Consider the following 19,318-nt stretch of genomic DNA (forward strand, 5'->3'; position numbering starts at 1 on the left):
ACACGCTTCACTTGTAACTACGAAAATCTTGGAATCTTAATTTGACCCACTTTTTTGACACACGCTCAGAGTTCTGATGACAATACATGACTAGCTAAGAAACGTCATTACAAATCCAATATGGCAGCCTCGCCAAGATGGCGGATTGGCTATTTGAAATGCATCCCCATGATATGGATATTTATTTATATACAACATTTATTTTTCGTTTTTTTACTTTTTTTATTTTACTAATTTTGTTTTACTTTTTTTTCAGTGTGTATCGTGTTGTTTGTGGTGTAGAATAAAGTATATTTCATTCATTCGTTCATATAAAATGAAAGGGTTTGCTTTTGTACTTCTTAGTGCGTGCTAAACGCGTGTTTTTTAGTTTTTTAAACTATTTATAAATATATTAAAACATGCGTTAATAAAAAAGAACTGGTACATATTGATTTATTAGAATATAAAATAATACAGAATGAACATCCTGCGTTAGCATTTCTATTGTGTGTGGAATCCACAACTTAGATATTTCACGGCGATGGGGCCCTGGTAACGTGTATCACTGAATTATTTTGTGTCTAATTTGTATCTAATATTTCATGTGTTACGGAAACATGTGTTTGACGATGTCTATTCGCACGATTTACATTTGTTTTTTTTATACAGCTATAGCGCCGCTCTCTAAGTGGCTAGTAACTTTTTTCCGCTCTCTTAAATTAATTCTTTGTTAAATAATAACAATTTTATAAACTGCACTCAAGAACTCTATTTATTTTTCTGCACATCTCTTCAAAATTAGACTATAACTGATTTATTATCTGCAGCTATCGTCCGTCGACAAAAATCAGTTTACGCTATTAATCTATAAGATGTTCAATCAGTTGGAAAGATATGTATGATTGTCTTCGATGTAATTTATAACTTCTATGTAATACAAAAATAATGCCGATTAATATTTTGCCTTAAAATTCTGTGAGAAGAAACTCACCGCAGAACACGATTTGAAATTTCAGGATGTGATATGCGAGATTGTCTATAATTTATGAGATACACGTATATATATGGCGTATCACAGTAAAGCGGTTGTCAACATTACACGAGTGAGACACAAAATGAATTCGCATTAAAGAAACGCACTGCTATGGCTCTAAGAAATAAACTTAACAGATACATTTATTTTAAATTCAAAAATTTAAGCGTGTCTTTTAGTTATTTATTCATTGGTAATGCTTTGTATAAATAAAGGAAAAACCATTAAGCATATAAATAATATATATAAGGAGATTAATTGTTTCCAAAGAAGCGCATTTTTTTTATAACATCAGTAGATGGATGAGCAAATGGGATATTGCTGGTAAGTGGTCACCACAGCCCATAGATATTGGTGCCGTAAGAAATTTTAACTAATCCATACATAGTCAATGCACACTTCAAAACCTTCAAACCGATTTTTTATGGCATTGTTTGGCGGACGAGCATATGGGCCACCTGATGGTAAGTGGTCACCACCGCCCATAGACAAAGGCGCTGTAAGAAATATTAACCATTCCTTACATCACCTTTGCGCCACCAACCTCGGGAACTAAGATGTTAAGTCCCTTGTGCCTGTGATTACACTGGCTCACTCACCCTTCTAACCGGAACACGACAATACAGTGTACTGTTATTTGGCGGTAGAATATCTGATGAGTGGGTGGTACCTACCCAGACGGGCTTGCACAAAACCCTACCACCAAGAAATTTATATAACTTGAAAAAAAAGATCTAAAAACGTCTCTATATGCCTAACAATTTAAAAATAATGTCTATATATTAAGAACACCTAATAAGTAACCTAAAGAGATTGCTTTTGCCTTGCTTTGAGAAATAAATTAATCTGAATTTGTTTCAAAATTAACAATCAAAAGAATGGTAAAACAAATTCTTAAAAATGTTTATTTCTTAGGATTCATATCGTTGAACGGCGACATATTTAATGAAAAGTTCTTTCAGTCAACCAATAACAATAAGAGTTTAATCTAAATTTCTCAGCGATTCGTTTGTTGTATGAAAGTATAAACATTTTATTCGATTTTAGCACAACGTTAAAGAAAAATCAACGATAAATAAAAGATTCTAATTACATATTCATCTTACCTTCCATTTATCTATCTATATTTATTTATCTATCATTTGTGATTTTGAAGGATTTTCATTTAAAAATTTGTGAACAAAGACCTGAAATGCTAACTCTAGAAGATAGACAAGCTGGAACACTCGAAATTTTCCTCACAACGATAGCTTGAGTCCAAGACACTCATCAAGAGATAAATTTAGTTTTTTTTCTGAAGTTTTTTTAAGGATAGCATTATATCGGATAGAATTTTTTAAACATGTTGAAGTGGTACTGTGCATCTTGGATACTAGCTAGTTTAAAAAAATATATATCCAGTTATCTTTTTTTATGTTATAGGGGGCAAACGAGCAGGAGGCTCATCTGATGGAAATTGATTACCACCGCCCATGGACATCTGCAACACCAGGGGGGTTGCAGGTGCGTTGCCGGCCTTTTAGAAAGGAGTACGTTCTTTTTTTGAAGGTTCCCAAGTCGTATCGATTCGGAAAACCGCTGGCTAAAGATGGTTCCAAAGAGTGGTTGTGCGAGGCAGAAAATGTCTTAAAAATCGCGCTGTTGTGGATTTTCGGAGATGTAGGTGGTGCGGGTGAAATTTCGAATTTTGACGAGATGTCCGAAGGTGAAATTCAGCTGCCGGGATTAATCCAAACAATTCCTCGGAACATGCCCCGTGGAAGATTCGGTAGATTCGGTATATCGACCAACTAGTCTACTATTTAAGAGAAAGGATATGTCTCAATTAACTTTGCTACTCCATTTTTGGTTGGTTGGTTTGTTTGGTTACCATGTTGCAAAATAACATTAAATCCGTGTAGGTTTTCTTACATCGTTTACCTTCAATTATAAACACAAATTAAACTAATAAAACTACTTTTAATTACCAGGTGTTCTAACTGAGCTTAGCTATGTAATATGATATAACATATATTTTCAATTAATACATATGAAGAATTCCTTCACTTATTATGTAAAAGTTAGCAGTCAGTTTGTTTTTATGGTATGGGTACGAGTAAATGGGTCACTTGGTAAATGGTCAATTTCGTGTACAGACCTTGGCGCTATAAGAAATATTAATCTTGTCTGACGTCACGAATGCACTGACTTACATAGTCCTAAAACGGAAACATAACTGGCGGTAGTATCTGATGTTCCATTGTTTTCGTTTATAGTGGAACATCAAATTAAACATACCAGGAAAGAGCTTACTTCCTTATAAATACCATTCAATTAATTAACGTCAAAATTAAAGTATAACATAATATATGATTCTGCAGGTTATCTACACATGGGAAATGGACTTCAATCGAAGCCTCCTCGGCGCAGCTACTCTCCTAGTACCTAAGAAACCGACGCCGTCCCCCACGTCGTCTACTATGCCAGTATGGGCTCACAACTCATGGGTCTGTTTGTTTACCGCCATGCTGACTGTTGCCATTGGTGGCAATGCGATCGTCATTTGGATTGTAACAGGTATGTCAAATTTCCTTTTCTTAAAAATCTTATAACATATAAAATGATTTTATTTTGATCTTAACTCTATCTATTTTTTTATATTTATTTAAGAAAAATTCATATTAAATATACCTGGAAAAAATAATAAAATCGTAATAACTTTCATTTATCGTTACAATAGTGTAATTTTTTCACTCGTCAAAATCTTTTTGATTAGAAATATATGATTATATCTGTTTTTTATGAAACCACAATGGTTATTACAATGATTGTGGAAAGGTCTTTTACCACCGAACAGTTATTTTACCGCTAAATATCATAAGCATACATTTTATAACCGTTTTCGTTCTTCCATATTAGATAGAAGATACATTTATATTACTTACAGTAATAATATGTATAGTTGGTTTGATCATTGGATTATTCTTTATACATTAATATGAGATGTTTCTATGTATTTAAGTCAGAATGATATAAGAAACAGAGAGTGTGATTTGTTAATATTTTTGGTAAAAATAAAGTAGATTGAGGAAGATGAGTTCAAAATTATAATTAAAGATTTAAGTGATTTTGACAAGAGAATTGAGAGCTCAGAAAAGTAGTTCTAATAAAGACCACCAAGATCGAAATCTGTTTGGACGTCCTCACAATAATACATATTAGTTGATGCGTTTTGATTCCGATTCCGTTCCTTAGATCTATACCACAAGGTATTATTAAACATAGAATGTCCATAGCCTGTTCAATTTGAAATTCCCCAGTTTTATTTCATATAATCTATATATAAAAACATAAATTAAATACTGTTCGTTGGTAACATTGATTGAAACAGCTAAGCCAATCTGTAATTGGATATTTCTGGAAAAAGTTATAGTACCTTTTTGGTTAGGATTAAGTAAAAATGTGACTGAGTCACATCGACAGTCGATCGGTCCGCTTGCATATAAATACATAGATATAAAATTATATATGATTTTATAAAACAAAAATACACATATATATATATATATAAGTATATATATATACATATATATATATATATAAAACTTTTCCAATAAAAACTTGTTAGTTGACAGAACGCGGGCAATTTCTCGAGACCCAAATCTTTTTGTAACAAATTCTCTGTGGGACCGTTAAGCTGGCTTAACAGAATTTATTTTTCTAATTTTCTTCTAGATTGTCCTAGCAAAAACACTTATCTAAAATTACATTTATTCGTTTAAATGAATCATAAATTGAATTAAATAAAGTCATAACCATTAAGCTATTGTGTAAAAAAAAAGATAGTATAATAATAAATCATTTTATCACAGCCTATATTTTTGCCAAAATGAAGAATAAAAGCCGACCTATCTGTTCTGCTGGTATTTGGGACAGACATCATACAACACTATCCGCTATTCTTTTCACATTTAAATATCTCCTAACATTTCTAACAGTACCGGTCCGAATTTAAATGGGTTTCTTATGATCAATATTCAATTAAGTTGATCGATATCATCTCATTGGGGTTTATAGATAGGATATAATATATATCGAAGGGTGAGTTAGGCGAGGGTAATTACATTCGCAAGGTACATATTATCTTAGTTCCCAAGTTTGGTGGCGCATTGGCGATGTAAGAAATGGTTGATATTTCTCACAGCGCCATTGTCTGTGAGCGATGGAAACCACTTACTAGGTGGCTCATTTGCTCGTCCGAGTAACTATATCATAAAAGAAGCTCAGGGGAGTGTATACTCAATAGTTACTTCTAAATATTTCATTGAGTCAACTGGTTCCATATGATAATGTTTGATATAATGACAGCTAAAATAATTCTGCGCGTATTGTGTTTTTTTCATCAATCTTCCGCCGCATTATGGTCTTATATCGCACGTCACAGTTCATCCATGTTTTTTGCTCTTCTTTATCCTACGTTACAGCTTACAACTTTTTATCTCTTCCGTGCATTTAGCGAGGGTATAAAAATTGTATCTAAATTCCAAACCGGTGTTAGCTTTTAAAATTCCATGTAATTCCAAAGCGCTTTTAATAGTTTATAGATATAAAGAATGTTCGGATTTTATGTCAACATTTGTCCATTTTTTTAAATATAAAAACATAAATCAGTGTTACGATATAGAATATAAACTTCATTTTTTCAAAATAAACGTTGAACTTATAAAATATAAACTCGAATTATAGTCTGTGTAAACTTAATGTTTATTATATACTTGGTGGTAGGCTTCGTGCAAGTCCTTCTGAGTTGGTCACACACTCATCAGACATTAAATATTTAGGATTGATGTGTCTCAGTTTAAAGAGTGTGTTATTCAGTGTATTTGCAAACACAAGGGGCATAATATCTTAGTTCCCAAGTTTGGTGTCACATTGGTGACTACTCACTGTGAGTTTGCCCATTTTCCAGTACTTACATGACAAAAAAGTTATTATATATATATATATATATAATGCCCTCGCTGCATCTATATGTCGTTCTGACTCAAGTGATAAATTCAATAACGACCGGACAAATTTTCATACGGTTTTCAACAATGGACGGAGTAATTCGTGATAAATTAATAAAGGTTCTATATGAATGGAGTGTAGTTGTCGGAAATAATCATGTCGACAGGGAGCTTTACTGGCATGTGCCGCGTAAACCAATAGTCTTGTATTGTATTATGAAATAAATATTTTTTGCAAATTGATTTGCTTTGACTAGCTCTGGAGTTAAAACATAATCAATTTTTACTTTACGTAAAATAAATTAATTTTTATCGTTTTTTGATTAATCCGTGTCTGAGCAAAATTACAGTCAGAGTTAATAAAATGAAACCATTAGCTCGATATTCTATTTCCAATGCTCCTCGAGAGCAAGGGTAGATTTTAAGTATTTTCTCAAAATTATTTTAAGTCTTTGACGTTTATCTACGAGTGGCAAATTTGATCAAATTATTACTGTCGTTAACTTTATGGGTAAAGTGAACGAAAATTAAAGAATTTTGACTTTATCGAGATGATAAATAACATTAAATGAAGTCTATTTCTTGTTTATACATAATATATATATCTGGTTCGTTCTAGAAGTTCTAGAATGTTCGGAATGTGACTATTTAATGCAATTAGATATGTTTTATGATAAGACGTCGAATTTCACGATTAAAGATAAATGAAAATGTCACAACTTCGGTTTATTGGCCGTTTTTATTTTAATACTTTCAATTTTCTCGATACTTACTTTTGGGGTATATTAAATGCGGACTATTTAATCTTGGAGCTCAAGTGTTCCATCGGTTAAAAGGTTCGGTAGACGTTTCATGATATCTACACAACGATATCTGCGTATGCGCAATACAAAATACGCCCTTTTTGTAGTACAATTAAATATTCGATAATAATTACATTATTATTATCGAATAAAATAACTTGTTTAATAATGATATACTAAACTAAGCTTTATAAATGATAAATGTAAACTGCCTACGATATAACTTTAACACCAACCTTTTATGTCGCTCAATCATCGTTGGACTTTTTACTTTAATACTTTAATTTAAGATTCATTTTAGTTCAGCAATTTACATATTAAACGAATAGTCTATATTAAAACAATAGGCCCGTATGACAAGTTATCATGGATAACAAATGACGTATGCACCTTTTAAAAGCTATTCGATTTTACTTATCTATGACATTTTTATTTTGTTGCTAAAAATCAAACTGTTTCAATAGGAAACATATTTGTTATTTTATTGTCGTTACTGTTACTTTTATGTTTTGTATGACATTCAAATATAACAAAATCCTTTGCAAAGAGGCAGACGTTAAAGTAGTTTAGATAAATATGAAATAGTTTTACAGTCCGTTGTTTATTTCCACATAAAAAGTTAATCCTATAGAAATCATGACCGCCTGATGGAATGTTGGCAATAACGCTAGCCGCTTTTTAAGAATTGTATTTCCGCTCGTCTGGCCAGAAAATTGACCAGCTCTCCTGACACCAGTGATGGCAATAGAAGACGTGTTTTACTATTATTAAAGATTTTTGCACTATCACTCCAAGGTCCAAGTATTTAAATGGCAAATATATAATTTAGAACTATAAAATAATTTTTACCGTTTGTTTACTTTCAGGATTACTAGAGAAAATAGCAATCTTGTTATTAAATTATAAATTTTATAATATTATCGATATTATATGTGAATTTTAGGATGGAAAAATTAATTAAAGCTTATTATAAGAAACTAAGTAATTAAAAATAATTGAAACAAAAAATATATAGTCAACTCATAATATGGTAGTACTGTATCATCATGTATTAATTATAATTATTAATTAAAAAAGGAAAAACACTATCAATCAAAATAACATAATCAGTTTCAATACATAAATGGTACATTTGCATGATTAATATCGGTCATTACGATATACTTGTATTCGTATTTGGAATATTCATTAATTTTAGTATTCGACCTTCTTACCCTCCTTGAAAAAAGTTCCGTAAAGAGATCAGTGGTCAGTGGCATTCTTAAGTTGGCAAGTTTATCCGAGTGATTCTTAAATTGGCAAGTAAAAGTGGTTTCCACGTTTTTTATTTGAATTTATTTTTCATCTCTCTAGCGGTGAAAGAAATCTTCTTATTGTTATCTGTAATGGAAAAAAAGTAAGTACTCTATGATATCATTGAGCAACAAATATAAAATCGTGTCGAATGTTGCATTTACTGTAAAACACAAGGTTTTACTTGGTGGTAGGGCTTTGTGCAAGTCCGTCTGGATAGGTACCACCCACGCAGCAGTACTCGGTATTGTTGTGTTCCGGTTTGAAGGTTGCGTGAGCCAGTGTAACTACAGGCATAGGGGACATAACATCTTAGTTCCCAAGGTTGGTGGTGGTGATGTAAAGAATTGTACGATACCATAAAAAAGAACACAAGCACAGAAATAGGAGGGTTCATGATTCAGGGTTGATATTGGGTGAGAAAAAGCTACTTGTGACTGTATGATGGACTTTTACTGCCGTTGTTCATTACAAATACTACATAAAACTTCTATGAATATATGCCACTGTCTTAATATACAAGATCGCTATTAAACAACCGAGGCTTGTCATTGGTCTATTTCGCATCTAATTCATGACAAGAATTGTCGACACGTTGCACAATGGGCAGTCTGAACTTTCTACTCGACTGGAAGCTCTCCGTCAATTAGACATCGCTCCAACTGCTTTTTTGTTAGTTTTTACGTAATTTTTAATATCAGCTGAGTGATAAACTATAAAAGAGTTCATCAATTCCGGTTCCTAGTATTTCTTTAGCAGAGCTATCAATTAGGTTTTATTGAAATGGCAAAGGGCATCGCCCATAATAGCCAGTACTTCGATTTTTTATTACATAAATTTCTATATCAAACGGCAAATTCATTGGTAAGAGGTTCATAGATTGAACAAGTAGCTCAATCGTAAGGACGCTAAGACGCTAATGTTTACTAATAAAACTATTAGGTGCCACTGATAACCATGTTTATTTGAATCTTTTCATAGTGCTATTACTATACAAACAATTAGCGAATCTTGCCATCGCGATTAAGAATTATCTACAATTTGACATAGCGCCATCTAGTATTCATAAGTTGAAATATATACATTCATTACGTGTGTTTTTTTTTTTGTAATTTATTTTATGATGCTAATTGTAAAAGGTCGCCTTAATTTCGCTGCCAGTCTAATACTATATGTCATTTTGTCAAACTCAGCCTTTTTTGTCAAACCTGAACACAACAATACAAATAAATGATATATGGTGATTAAATAACTGATAAGGATTAATACTCCACCGTGTCACGTGTTAATATTAAATATTTTTTTCAGCTCACAGAAGAATGCGGACTGTGACCAACTACTTCCTCGTGAACCTCTCATTCGCTGACTTAATGATGGCATCTCTAAACTGCCTCTTTAATTTCATCTATATGCTTCACAGGTTTGTCATTTATAATTATTTTAATATTGAAATTAAAAATATTATACCACATGGTTTCGTAAATTAAACCGATGGGCGGATGTCTATTTCCCTGATTGAGTTTTCATTGGTTATCCGTATCGATCAGCTTAGTACGTAAGTAGTTTTTTTATTCATATGGTACCGCGGAACTTTCCCAAATAGAGATAGCATCGGTCGCTGGCTTTAAAATTGTGCCAATTCCAATTAAATTAGATAAAAACAAACGAATGTTTATGACTTATTTTTAATTTAATGTGCGAATTTTTTCGTTTGGATCATTGGGAATGATAGAGTACGATATGCATATTTCCTCAATTTTGACTTTTTAGTAAACCATCATCACAATCATCGACTTTAATAAATTAATAACGCTTTAAGAAAATAGTATTATGTTTCTCAGAAGTTTTAACATTAGACAAATTATATACGAGTATATCTAAAATGTATAAACATACCTATTAAATACACATATTCTATATCTAGACTCAATATTAATATAAATTATTCAATTTAACACTAATATTGCGTATAAATTAAACATGGTTCGTTCCATAATTAGAAGATTATTCAATATCTCAAGAGCTAAAATTTGTAATTAAATCATGACGCTAAGGCCATGTGTTCTTTGAGAAACATTGTTTCCTTAGAAATGATCTTTCGGATATTTTAGCGTCTATGTAATAAAATTCCCGAGTATGCCTTAAGGTCATGTTTATAAACAGGTGAAAATAGTGCACACCGTTGAACATCTGATGCCAAACTAAGATATTGTGGTTGCTCCTAATAGTGTTTCATGATAGAATAAAGACCAATTAATTTTGTATTTCAGTACCGAAGAATATATATACCCATTATAATTTATATTGCCATAAGTATCATTGCGGTCTTGAATTCAAAGGAATATATTAAAAAAATTGTTAAGAATATAATTATAAGATTGCTTCTTATGTTTTCTTATATTCTGGGAATATTGAGCGGAAAAATTCATATAAATGTGGTATACCTCTGTACCCTCAAAGTTGAAATTAATAAAAATCCTTTCTTAGTGGAACTTTAGAAAATAAATATTACAAATATCAGCTTTATAAACTTAGTAGTTTTGACTGAGCGTTTATACTCAGTCACGAAGATTGATTTCATGAGTATACATTTAAAGAAGTGTTTTCGTTCACTTTTTTATTATGAATGAGGACAGATTAAATAAAGTTATTGAAAATTATTTCGTATTCAATCCACCTTGTCACCAACGATATCAATAGTTGGATTAAAAGTGATAGTCTGTGGCAATTCGATACGAGTAAATTATATGAATTATGATGTTATTTTCACTGATTTCGACTACAGCGACCGATATCAAGGGAAACTGGTGCTCTCCCACAGTCCGATGGGACGGAAATCCGATACTCCCGGATAGAGTTCAGACTTGGAGCTACGACCCGGGAACTGGGGATCCAAGCCACTAGACCACCCACTTCTTTTACATTAAGGATACAAATAATAAAGAATAACTCAACTGGTACAAGAAGCCTATTAATGGTGTGACAATGTAGTTATTGCACGCAGATTGTAGATCGTTCTATCTTACTTCTGATATTAATCCACTCATTACATATTCTACTGACAACCAGCAATATTTAGTATGTCTGTGTTCCGGTTTGAAGGGTGATTAAGTCAGAGTAACTACAGGCACAAGGACTTAACATCTTAAATCCCAACGTTGACGGCGCATTGGCTTAATATTTCTTACAGTCTTATAATCGGTGACCATTTACCATCAGTGGCAGCGTATGACCTACCAGCTACCTTTTTTAAAAAAACAACGTATTTATTTAAATTTTTCGTTTTATTATAAAACATTTTAAATTTTCATCAATAATTAAATCATTTCATCGGAGCGGCAAAATGTTCATGCTTAAAGTTCATCCTGATACATATACAACATTTCGTATATATAATGTTTTATGGTAATCACCCGAACGTGGTCGTAATTAAATGGCACGTGGTGACATTTTACCGTATTACGTAAAGATATTTTATTTTTAAAAACGCTTAATGATTGGTTTTGGAACTTCGCAGTACTTAATTGCATGTTGCGCTCCAGACACTTTTCGAATACGACGGCGACATTTTTGCTATATAAATTAATAAATTTGTCTCCCTTACCTTTTTTAGCCTTCGATAAGACCTTTACCATTCAAGCTGGCAGATTGCAAAAACTTGGAGAGACATTAGGTTACCTAAATTATCAATATCAGGCACGCAGTAATTTTTATTTACACTTAGGAAATCAATTCACATGTTTTCCTCACCACTGAAAGAAGAAACATCGTATCATTTTTTTTTTATCGTCATATGTTCAAAATCCAAACCACAGCGTCATGAAATTTTATTTCCATTTAATTCCTCTAAATAGTTGTCAATTTCATTTATTGTTCCTTATTTAACATAAATCTTATTTGTATGTTTTTCTTTGCACTAAAATCTTAATATGGTTAACAAGATAATCTAGATATAAATACTTAAGTCAATACCTCACACCCGTGCCTATTTTCAGTGACTGGGTCTTCGGAGTGCGCTACTGTCAGCTTAGCAATTTCATAGCGAACGTGACGGTCGCGGCAAGCGTGTTCACTCTCACGGGAATATCGTTTGACAGGTGAGTCTCCGTTAGTTATTTTTCATTTTGTAACGAAGGCAGACAGTTATATGAATCGCAGTAAGGTATAGTACGACGAAGCTTGCAGATGTAGCATGGGTAAAGATTGTAAGATCAAGTGCGCCTTCAAAATCATTAATCTTTATTTATTTCTTATGCGAAAATGATCTTTACGCAAACGTAATAATTTGTAATGTCCTATAATCAACATTGACCAAATTGAGGATTGATTGTTTTTTTTTAATTTATCGATGCTGTATTTAAATTGTGTCGTACTACAAGAACCCTCTGAAATTCAATATAAAAAGTGTACTCTTAAAAATCTAAACCGCTCCTTATACGAGCTAAGATGACGCGGCGAGAGCTTGTGTAGCTTGACCGAAGACCAGAAGTTCAAGCCCGGTTACGAATCACTCTTTTTTCCAGTAAGTGTGTAACCATTAGTTCAGCAGTGGGAAATTTACATTCTGTTAGATTACTTTTACTCCCCATACGGTCAGTATGCAGTAGACATATATCATAAACCCTCTATGAATTTCTTCATAAGTATATTGCCGGTTTCATTTCACATTGTGGAAGTTTGGATAATAATAAATTGAATATTTTGATTCGCTTTATTTTTAGTATTTTTTTTTAAAGAAAAACACAGATTATTCTTGAAATATTCTAAGAGAAACAGACAACGCAGAGTTTTTCTACATTAAATTATCTTAGTAATGACCAGTTAGCTTCCCACTAATGGACACCTTTGGAGATGACATTTTTGAGAATACTCCACCACGCTGCTCTTATGCGGATTGGTGGTTACACGTGATGCTTGCCGGGTTTGAACCGCTGGGCTTCGTATATCCTTTACGATATACTTATCTAAGAGCTACAATTGGTTAGTACATTAAATAGATGCTACCCTTATTGTTAAGTCAATGTAAACCGTGTAAGCGCCCTTAAGGCGTATCGTTACAAATTTAATTACAAAATATCTCATACTTATTGTATTTACGCGGTGGTAGGGTTTTGTGGATGCGTATTCCGCTTTGAATTGAGTGTTCTTGTATAATTACAGACTATAGCCATGATAATCGATCTTCGATAATCGACATCTAAGTTCCCAATGTTTGTGGCGCATGGAAGATGTAAGGGTAGTTAATTATTTCTCATAGAGCAATGTCTTTGGACTGGAATTAGTAACAGATTCCCATTTGCAAGACTTTATACCCATAAAAGTATAACACCTTGCCTTATTGCCTCAACTGGTGAGAGGAGTGCTGGTTCGTTTTTTGGCCAGAGGATCGGAATTGCGATTCAACGGGGAAACGCTGCTAGCATTCTGGCCACCATTCCACGTGGCCAATATTTATACAGTAACTATTTTTAATTCATATTTCTATATATTTAAGGAGTTAATGTTAATAATTCTTATGTAAATAATTAGGTACTTTAGTTCAAAAGAGTGTAGGAAAGTACAAGCCAACCTTGTATTTCTCTCACTTCAATAATCCTAAGATGAAGCGAACGAACACGACCGGAGACAGATCAGGCACCACGGCTCTACGAGCTTATTGAGGCACGGGATTGTAAATACTTACAACTTTATGTCTCCCGCTACTGAATACTTCTCAATGGAAAATTCCAATCACTTTTATTGATACAGCTCGACTTTAAAGCCCTCGGGATCTGCAACTTTATGACCTAGACAATGTGTCTACAGTCTTGAGTAGGTATAATTGTACGTAATAAATCTAATATAAAAAGTGTAAATAAAATATAAATCTTTTGGAAAGGATTCGAAAGAAGATGATATTATTTTGATATTCACTTCAGACACAGGTTTTAGTGAATCTCGACTTTTATGTGTTGTACACTATCACGTTTAATGTATTATGTTCTGTAATTAGCAGTCTCATATTATAGCAATCGGAGCCAAATTAGTTTATATTGCGTAATATATGAAATGAAGCAATCTTATAACATTATACAAAAAAGCAAAATCCTGTTCCTCTAAAGTGTTCCTCTGACCTCAAAACTCGCCGACGGTGTGTGTGGTTTTCACCACATAGAAAAATCCAAGCGTCGACTAGGACTGTGAATAATACTCTGCACCATTTTTAAGTTTTATGTCTATAACAATACTGAGTAAATTTTCAAAGGCACCGTGGTACTTATGCCATAATTTGTGGTTCCAGGATATTCCCTTGTCCAAAGGTTATCTCCAGATAGTCGAATTTGACCATATTTTTTTACATAACGGAACATTGTTGTAATTTAAGTAAGTTGTAAGTAGTATTCTTTGTCAGTACAATAACTGCTATATTTGTGATACCGGACAAAGTTCTACCTATACAAGTATTTATTTGTTTTCACAAACCTAAAAAAGATATGAACTTCTAGTCAAACCCTCAGTTGTTGTTGGAGGGAATATAATTTGGTGCCAATTTTTATTAATGATTACCTGAAAAAAATTCAAAATTTATTTATATAAATAATAATTAAATGATACGATATAGCGCCTTTCAGCGAAGGTTTTAGTATATAATATTCTATATATGTATATGTATAAAAGCCAGATACCATTCACTGATTTATCACGAAATCTCAGAAACTATAACACCTAGAAACTTGAATTTTGGGAGGTAGGTTAGTTATAAGGTATTATGGATATTACGCAAATCCACCCCTAAAGGGGTAAAACGGAGGTTGAAAGTTTGTGTTTTTTTTTTAAATTCGCGCGGGTAAAGCCGCAGTTTCAGCTAGTATTATTATATAAGTACATGCGCTTCGCCGCTTCACTCGATTTGTTATAATTGAAAGCGACTATTGACGTGGCGTGGTTATTTTATGTTCTTGTTAACTTCTATTTAAATTTTAACAGATAAGTTCATCGACGTCTGTTTATGACATCGCACATTTCCCTCACGTCAATTTTATGCTAAACTTTGTAAAAGATAGGCGTACGTCAAAACTCAATTTAAGTTGTTATTTTCATATGAGTGCCTTTTTGTAATTAGTTGTGAACTTTGTCGATTTTCGCTGATACATGTATTGTTAAGTTGTATTGTTGAAATTCCACTGTTATGTAAGGGCTACTTCTTATGAGAAGGTTCTAAACCGGGTTGATGGATACGTTATATGTGATATAATTTCAATTATAACAAAAAGGCAAACGAGGCACTTTTGCTTGTGACATTTTTGACTACTGAGCATTATTTTGTATAAGTTTGGTAACTGGACTGATAAACGTCTCTTGTGCATACAAGAGTTACACAAGCTCTCTCATCCTCTAAACTGGAATACAACAACACTACTGGTATCAGAACTATTTATGGGCTTGCGTAAAGTGGTGATAGGGCTATTGATTAGTTGAATAATAAACAAAAATAAAATACATGTTTATTACTAATAAAGATTAAATAACAATTATATTCCTCCTCGTTGGTTTATTTATGAGTATGACTTGGACATCTTATTTATATTTCTACTCGTGTAAGCCCTTAAATAGGAGAAACAAAATAAATAATCCCGCAGAATTACCGCTTGTAAATTTATTACCACGCGTACATCAGCCTTTGCGGAAACTAGAGCAAAAATGCAGGCAAGTTAGACTAATATTGGGGGTAAAGTTATAGTAAAGTGGCAAGTAAGTGGCACTGCCAAGGCTTCTTTTGCTTGTAAGGAGAAGGTTTCTAGCTCATCAACAGCTTGGATTGAATTATAAACATAAATTACTTTATTCAAGTAGGCTTTTGCAAGTACTTTTGAATTGTTATTTGACAAACTGTATTAAGTGAAACTACCACCGAATCAGAATGCAGATTCTACCGAGAAGAACCGGCAAGAAACTTAGTAGTTAATTTTTTTCAATATTTAAAAATACAAAGGCATGTTAGTTAAATACAATTACATAATGTATATGTAATACAGGATATACAGTTGCCTGTATGGTTAAAGACAAAATATTGACCTCGAATCGACATGATGTCATTGGGCGGGATCTATAAGAATCTATTTTTATGATTCATCACGAATTCGTGCAAAAAACATTTTAAGCTTCGACCGTGTTTTTATCGGAATTATCGTAGTAATATTTTAGTAAAGTGTATATTGATACCAATACTGTTTTACTAAGTTTGTTTTTTATTCGGATTTTACAAATTATTTTTGGGCATCTGTATGTTTTTTTGCTATCAAACCCTTTGTTAAAATATTAATTAATAAAACTAAACAGACACATACAGATTATAAAAAAATATACGGCGTCCAATAGTTGGTCCCGTGCCATTATACCCATAATTCTGGCACTCTGCTTGACCTGCTAGACTGTATTTGAGTTAGATACGGATCAATTTTTGGGTCCACAGAAGTATGGCTCCATTAAATTAAACAAACGAAACGCAACCAACAATTATACACACATTAAGCTCGGCAACGCACTTCCAAGCCCCCCGGTGTTGCAGATGTCCATGGGCGGTGGTAGTCACTTTCCATCAGATGAGCCTTCTTCTCGTTTGCCACCTATAACATAAAACAATTACACAAGACTCACTGACCTCCAAGAGACCGACTCATAAGTCACAGATTATCCGTGTTTCGTCAGCTATGTTATAATTAATTAAAAAATCTATTGTTTCCCTTTTCAAGCAAAACTTTATTTGATTGTTTTAATTATTTTGTTAAATGTATCTGCTGTTGAAATCACAATGTTAATTACAATTAAAATTAAATTTTTCACAAAGGACAGATAAATATCTGTAATTAACATTTTCACAAAGGTCATTGACCGATTGTCAAAAATTTGGTCCAGAGACAAACACTTCACTAATTTTATAATAGGTAGAGCTTTATTTTAAGATTAGGGAGAGTCATTTCATTTTATCTATCTTATCGCCTTAATTATCTTCATAAATTGAAATGTCAAGTGTTCATTTTGTTTTCTTTTTAGAATTATACTTTATCTGCTAATCTGAGATGGTCTACTGATTAAAACTTGAATTTTCAGCAATGATTTGTTGAAACCGGACAGGCTCAATTTGTGTTAGTAATTCATCTTATTTTTATTCAAGTAGAATATTACGAGTACTTTTGAATTTCATAGCAACAGCACGCAGAGTCCCTTTGCTGGACTGAGGCCTCAATTTTGTGGAGTAGGTACACTACTTTCAAGATTTTTTTTTTTAAGCACTGTCACCAATAATTTGACATTCGAAAGAAGAGGACGTAGCATCTTGTCGTCTATACCACTGACATAGATATTCTATCGTTTATTAATAAGTAGCTACATATACATAACATAATAAAATCAGATTCTAGTATTCAAGTATTTTCTACATCCGAAACAAGCAGGTTTTCTTACGATTTTTTCCTGTATCGTCCGTGTTAAATCTTGTAGTCCTTGCCCTAGTGTAAGCCCGCATCGATCTGTTAAGATTATCGAGTTTTAAAAACTGAATCATCTGGCTTATCATTATTGACATTTTACTAATTAAAATAATTTACTTGCTTCCACTGGTTCTCCGGATAAAGACAACCGTGTTATGTTATATTAGTATAACCTATACAATTATATTATATGTATATAAGGCTATATGTTTGGGACCTTAGAACAGTCCTTCTGGACAGTACCACCTATCCAACCTAGTCGATTAATACTCATAATATTTTCCGGTAGGAACGACATATAAAATAAAAAATAAGTAAAAATAAAAGCATTGTTACAAGATTGAGTTATATGTAGAGCTACCGGTTCTTTATATTTTATTTTAGGCGTTTAATTCCAGAGTTTTATATCAATCAAGTATGAATAATTATGTCGATAATATAAGAGCTAGCATCGTCGCAAGATAAGCCGCTTAGGGTCAGCTGCTAGTTCGATTGGGATGCGTCCAATCTGGCTTCTGAAATCAGTTGCTTTTTCCAATGCATATCCCATTTGTACGGATGCATAGAATGAAATTTTAATTATATTAAATTTTTATCTCTTTTTAGCAATGTAATGTTAAGTTAACCAGACAGGTTTGCGGTTGCTCGCTCTGTGCCAGACTCTGTTGTTGTCACTAAAAATTACATATTTTCCAACCTTTTTTTTTAGTGTGTAGCTGAAATTTTAATATAATAAATAAATGCTATCAAAGAATCTAAAATTAATTTATCAGACAAATAAATTGAAAGTAAAAAAACCTTTTATTTAATGCGCTTAAAAGAAAAAAAAATACTTTTATACTAAAGCATCATTTCACATTTGACACAATTTAATATGATATAGAAGTTTTTCGCGAGAACTAATAATTAATTATATTAAGTACTTGTATTCGCTTAGTTTGAAAATTTTATTTGATTTATATTTTATTATTTTTTTATGGAATTTGTTGGCGGACGTGCATATAGGCCACCTGATGGAAAGTGGTCACCACCGCCCATTGACAAAGGCGCTGTAAGAAATATTAACCATTCCTTACATCACCTATGCGCCACCAACCTTAGGAACTAAGATATTATGTCCCTTGTGCCTGTGATTACACTGGCTCACTCACCTTTCTAACCGGAACACAACAATACAGAGTACTGTTATTTGGCGGAAGACTATCTGATGAGTGGTTGGTACCTACCCAGACGGGCTTGCACAAAGCTCTACCACCAAGTATTATTCATATTTAATTATTTAATTTACTTGTTTATCTACACAAGTAAATTAAACGTAAACTAAGTAATTACAATTAACTAAGCATTGTTATCGAAACTAAACGTGTATACAGAATTTCAGCTCAATCTGTTAATTGTCATTGCAAGTTAAAAGCTTGTAAAATACCATTGTTTAGAGCCGGACCGATTTAAGGCTCGAGTTCATAGTCCGGCCAAACATTTCGTGCTGATAATTGGTATAGGTTTTAGGTATACTATAGCGAGTGACATTAAAACTGATCTCAAAGTTCAAAAGCACTTTAGTTGCTTTGGAAGCGGGGAGTGTTTTTTGAGGATACATAATACATTACATTAACAGCCTGTAAATTTTCCACTGCTGGGCTAAGACCTCCTCTCCCCTTGAGGAGAAGGTTTGGAGCAAATTCCACCACACTTCTCCAATTCGGGTTGGTAGAATACGCATGTGGCAGAATTTCGTTGAAATTAGAA

At 32.8% G+C, this 19,318-nt stretch overlaps 1 protein-coding gene across 3 annotated transcripts in view; it reads left to right on the forward strand.

The window, feature by feature from the left end:
• LOC125065258 (tachykinin-like peptides receptor 86C) overlaps positions 1-19,318 on the forward strand; it is an 84,735-nt gene that overhangs the window by 32,689 nt on the left and 32,728 nt on the right. For all 3 annotated transcript variants that reach the window (XM_047672776.1, XM_047672774.1, XM_047672775.1), the window contains 3 exons: positions 3,376-3,571; positions 9,408-9,519; positions 12,095-12,196. In XM_047672776.1, coding sequence (XP_047528732.1) covers positions 3,376-3,571; positions 9,408-9,519; positions 12,095-12,196 — 410 coding nt within the window. The remainder of the gene's footprint in view (positions 1-3,375; positions 3,572-9,407; positions 9,520-12,094; positions 12,197-19,318) is intronic.

Source organism: Vanessa atalanta, chromosome 7 (assembly GCF_905147765.1).
Source record: "Vanessa atalanta chromosome 7, ilVanAtal1.2, whole genome shotgun sequence".
In the NCBI taxonomy this organism is placed as follows: domain Eukaryota; kingdom Metazoa; phylum Arthropoda; class Insecta; order Lepidoptera; family Nymphalidae; genus Vanessa; species Vanessa atalanta.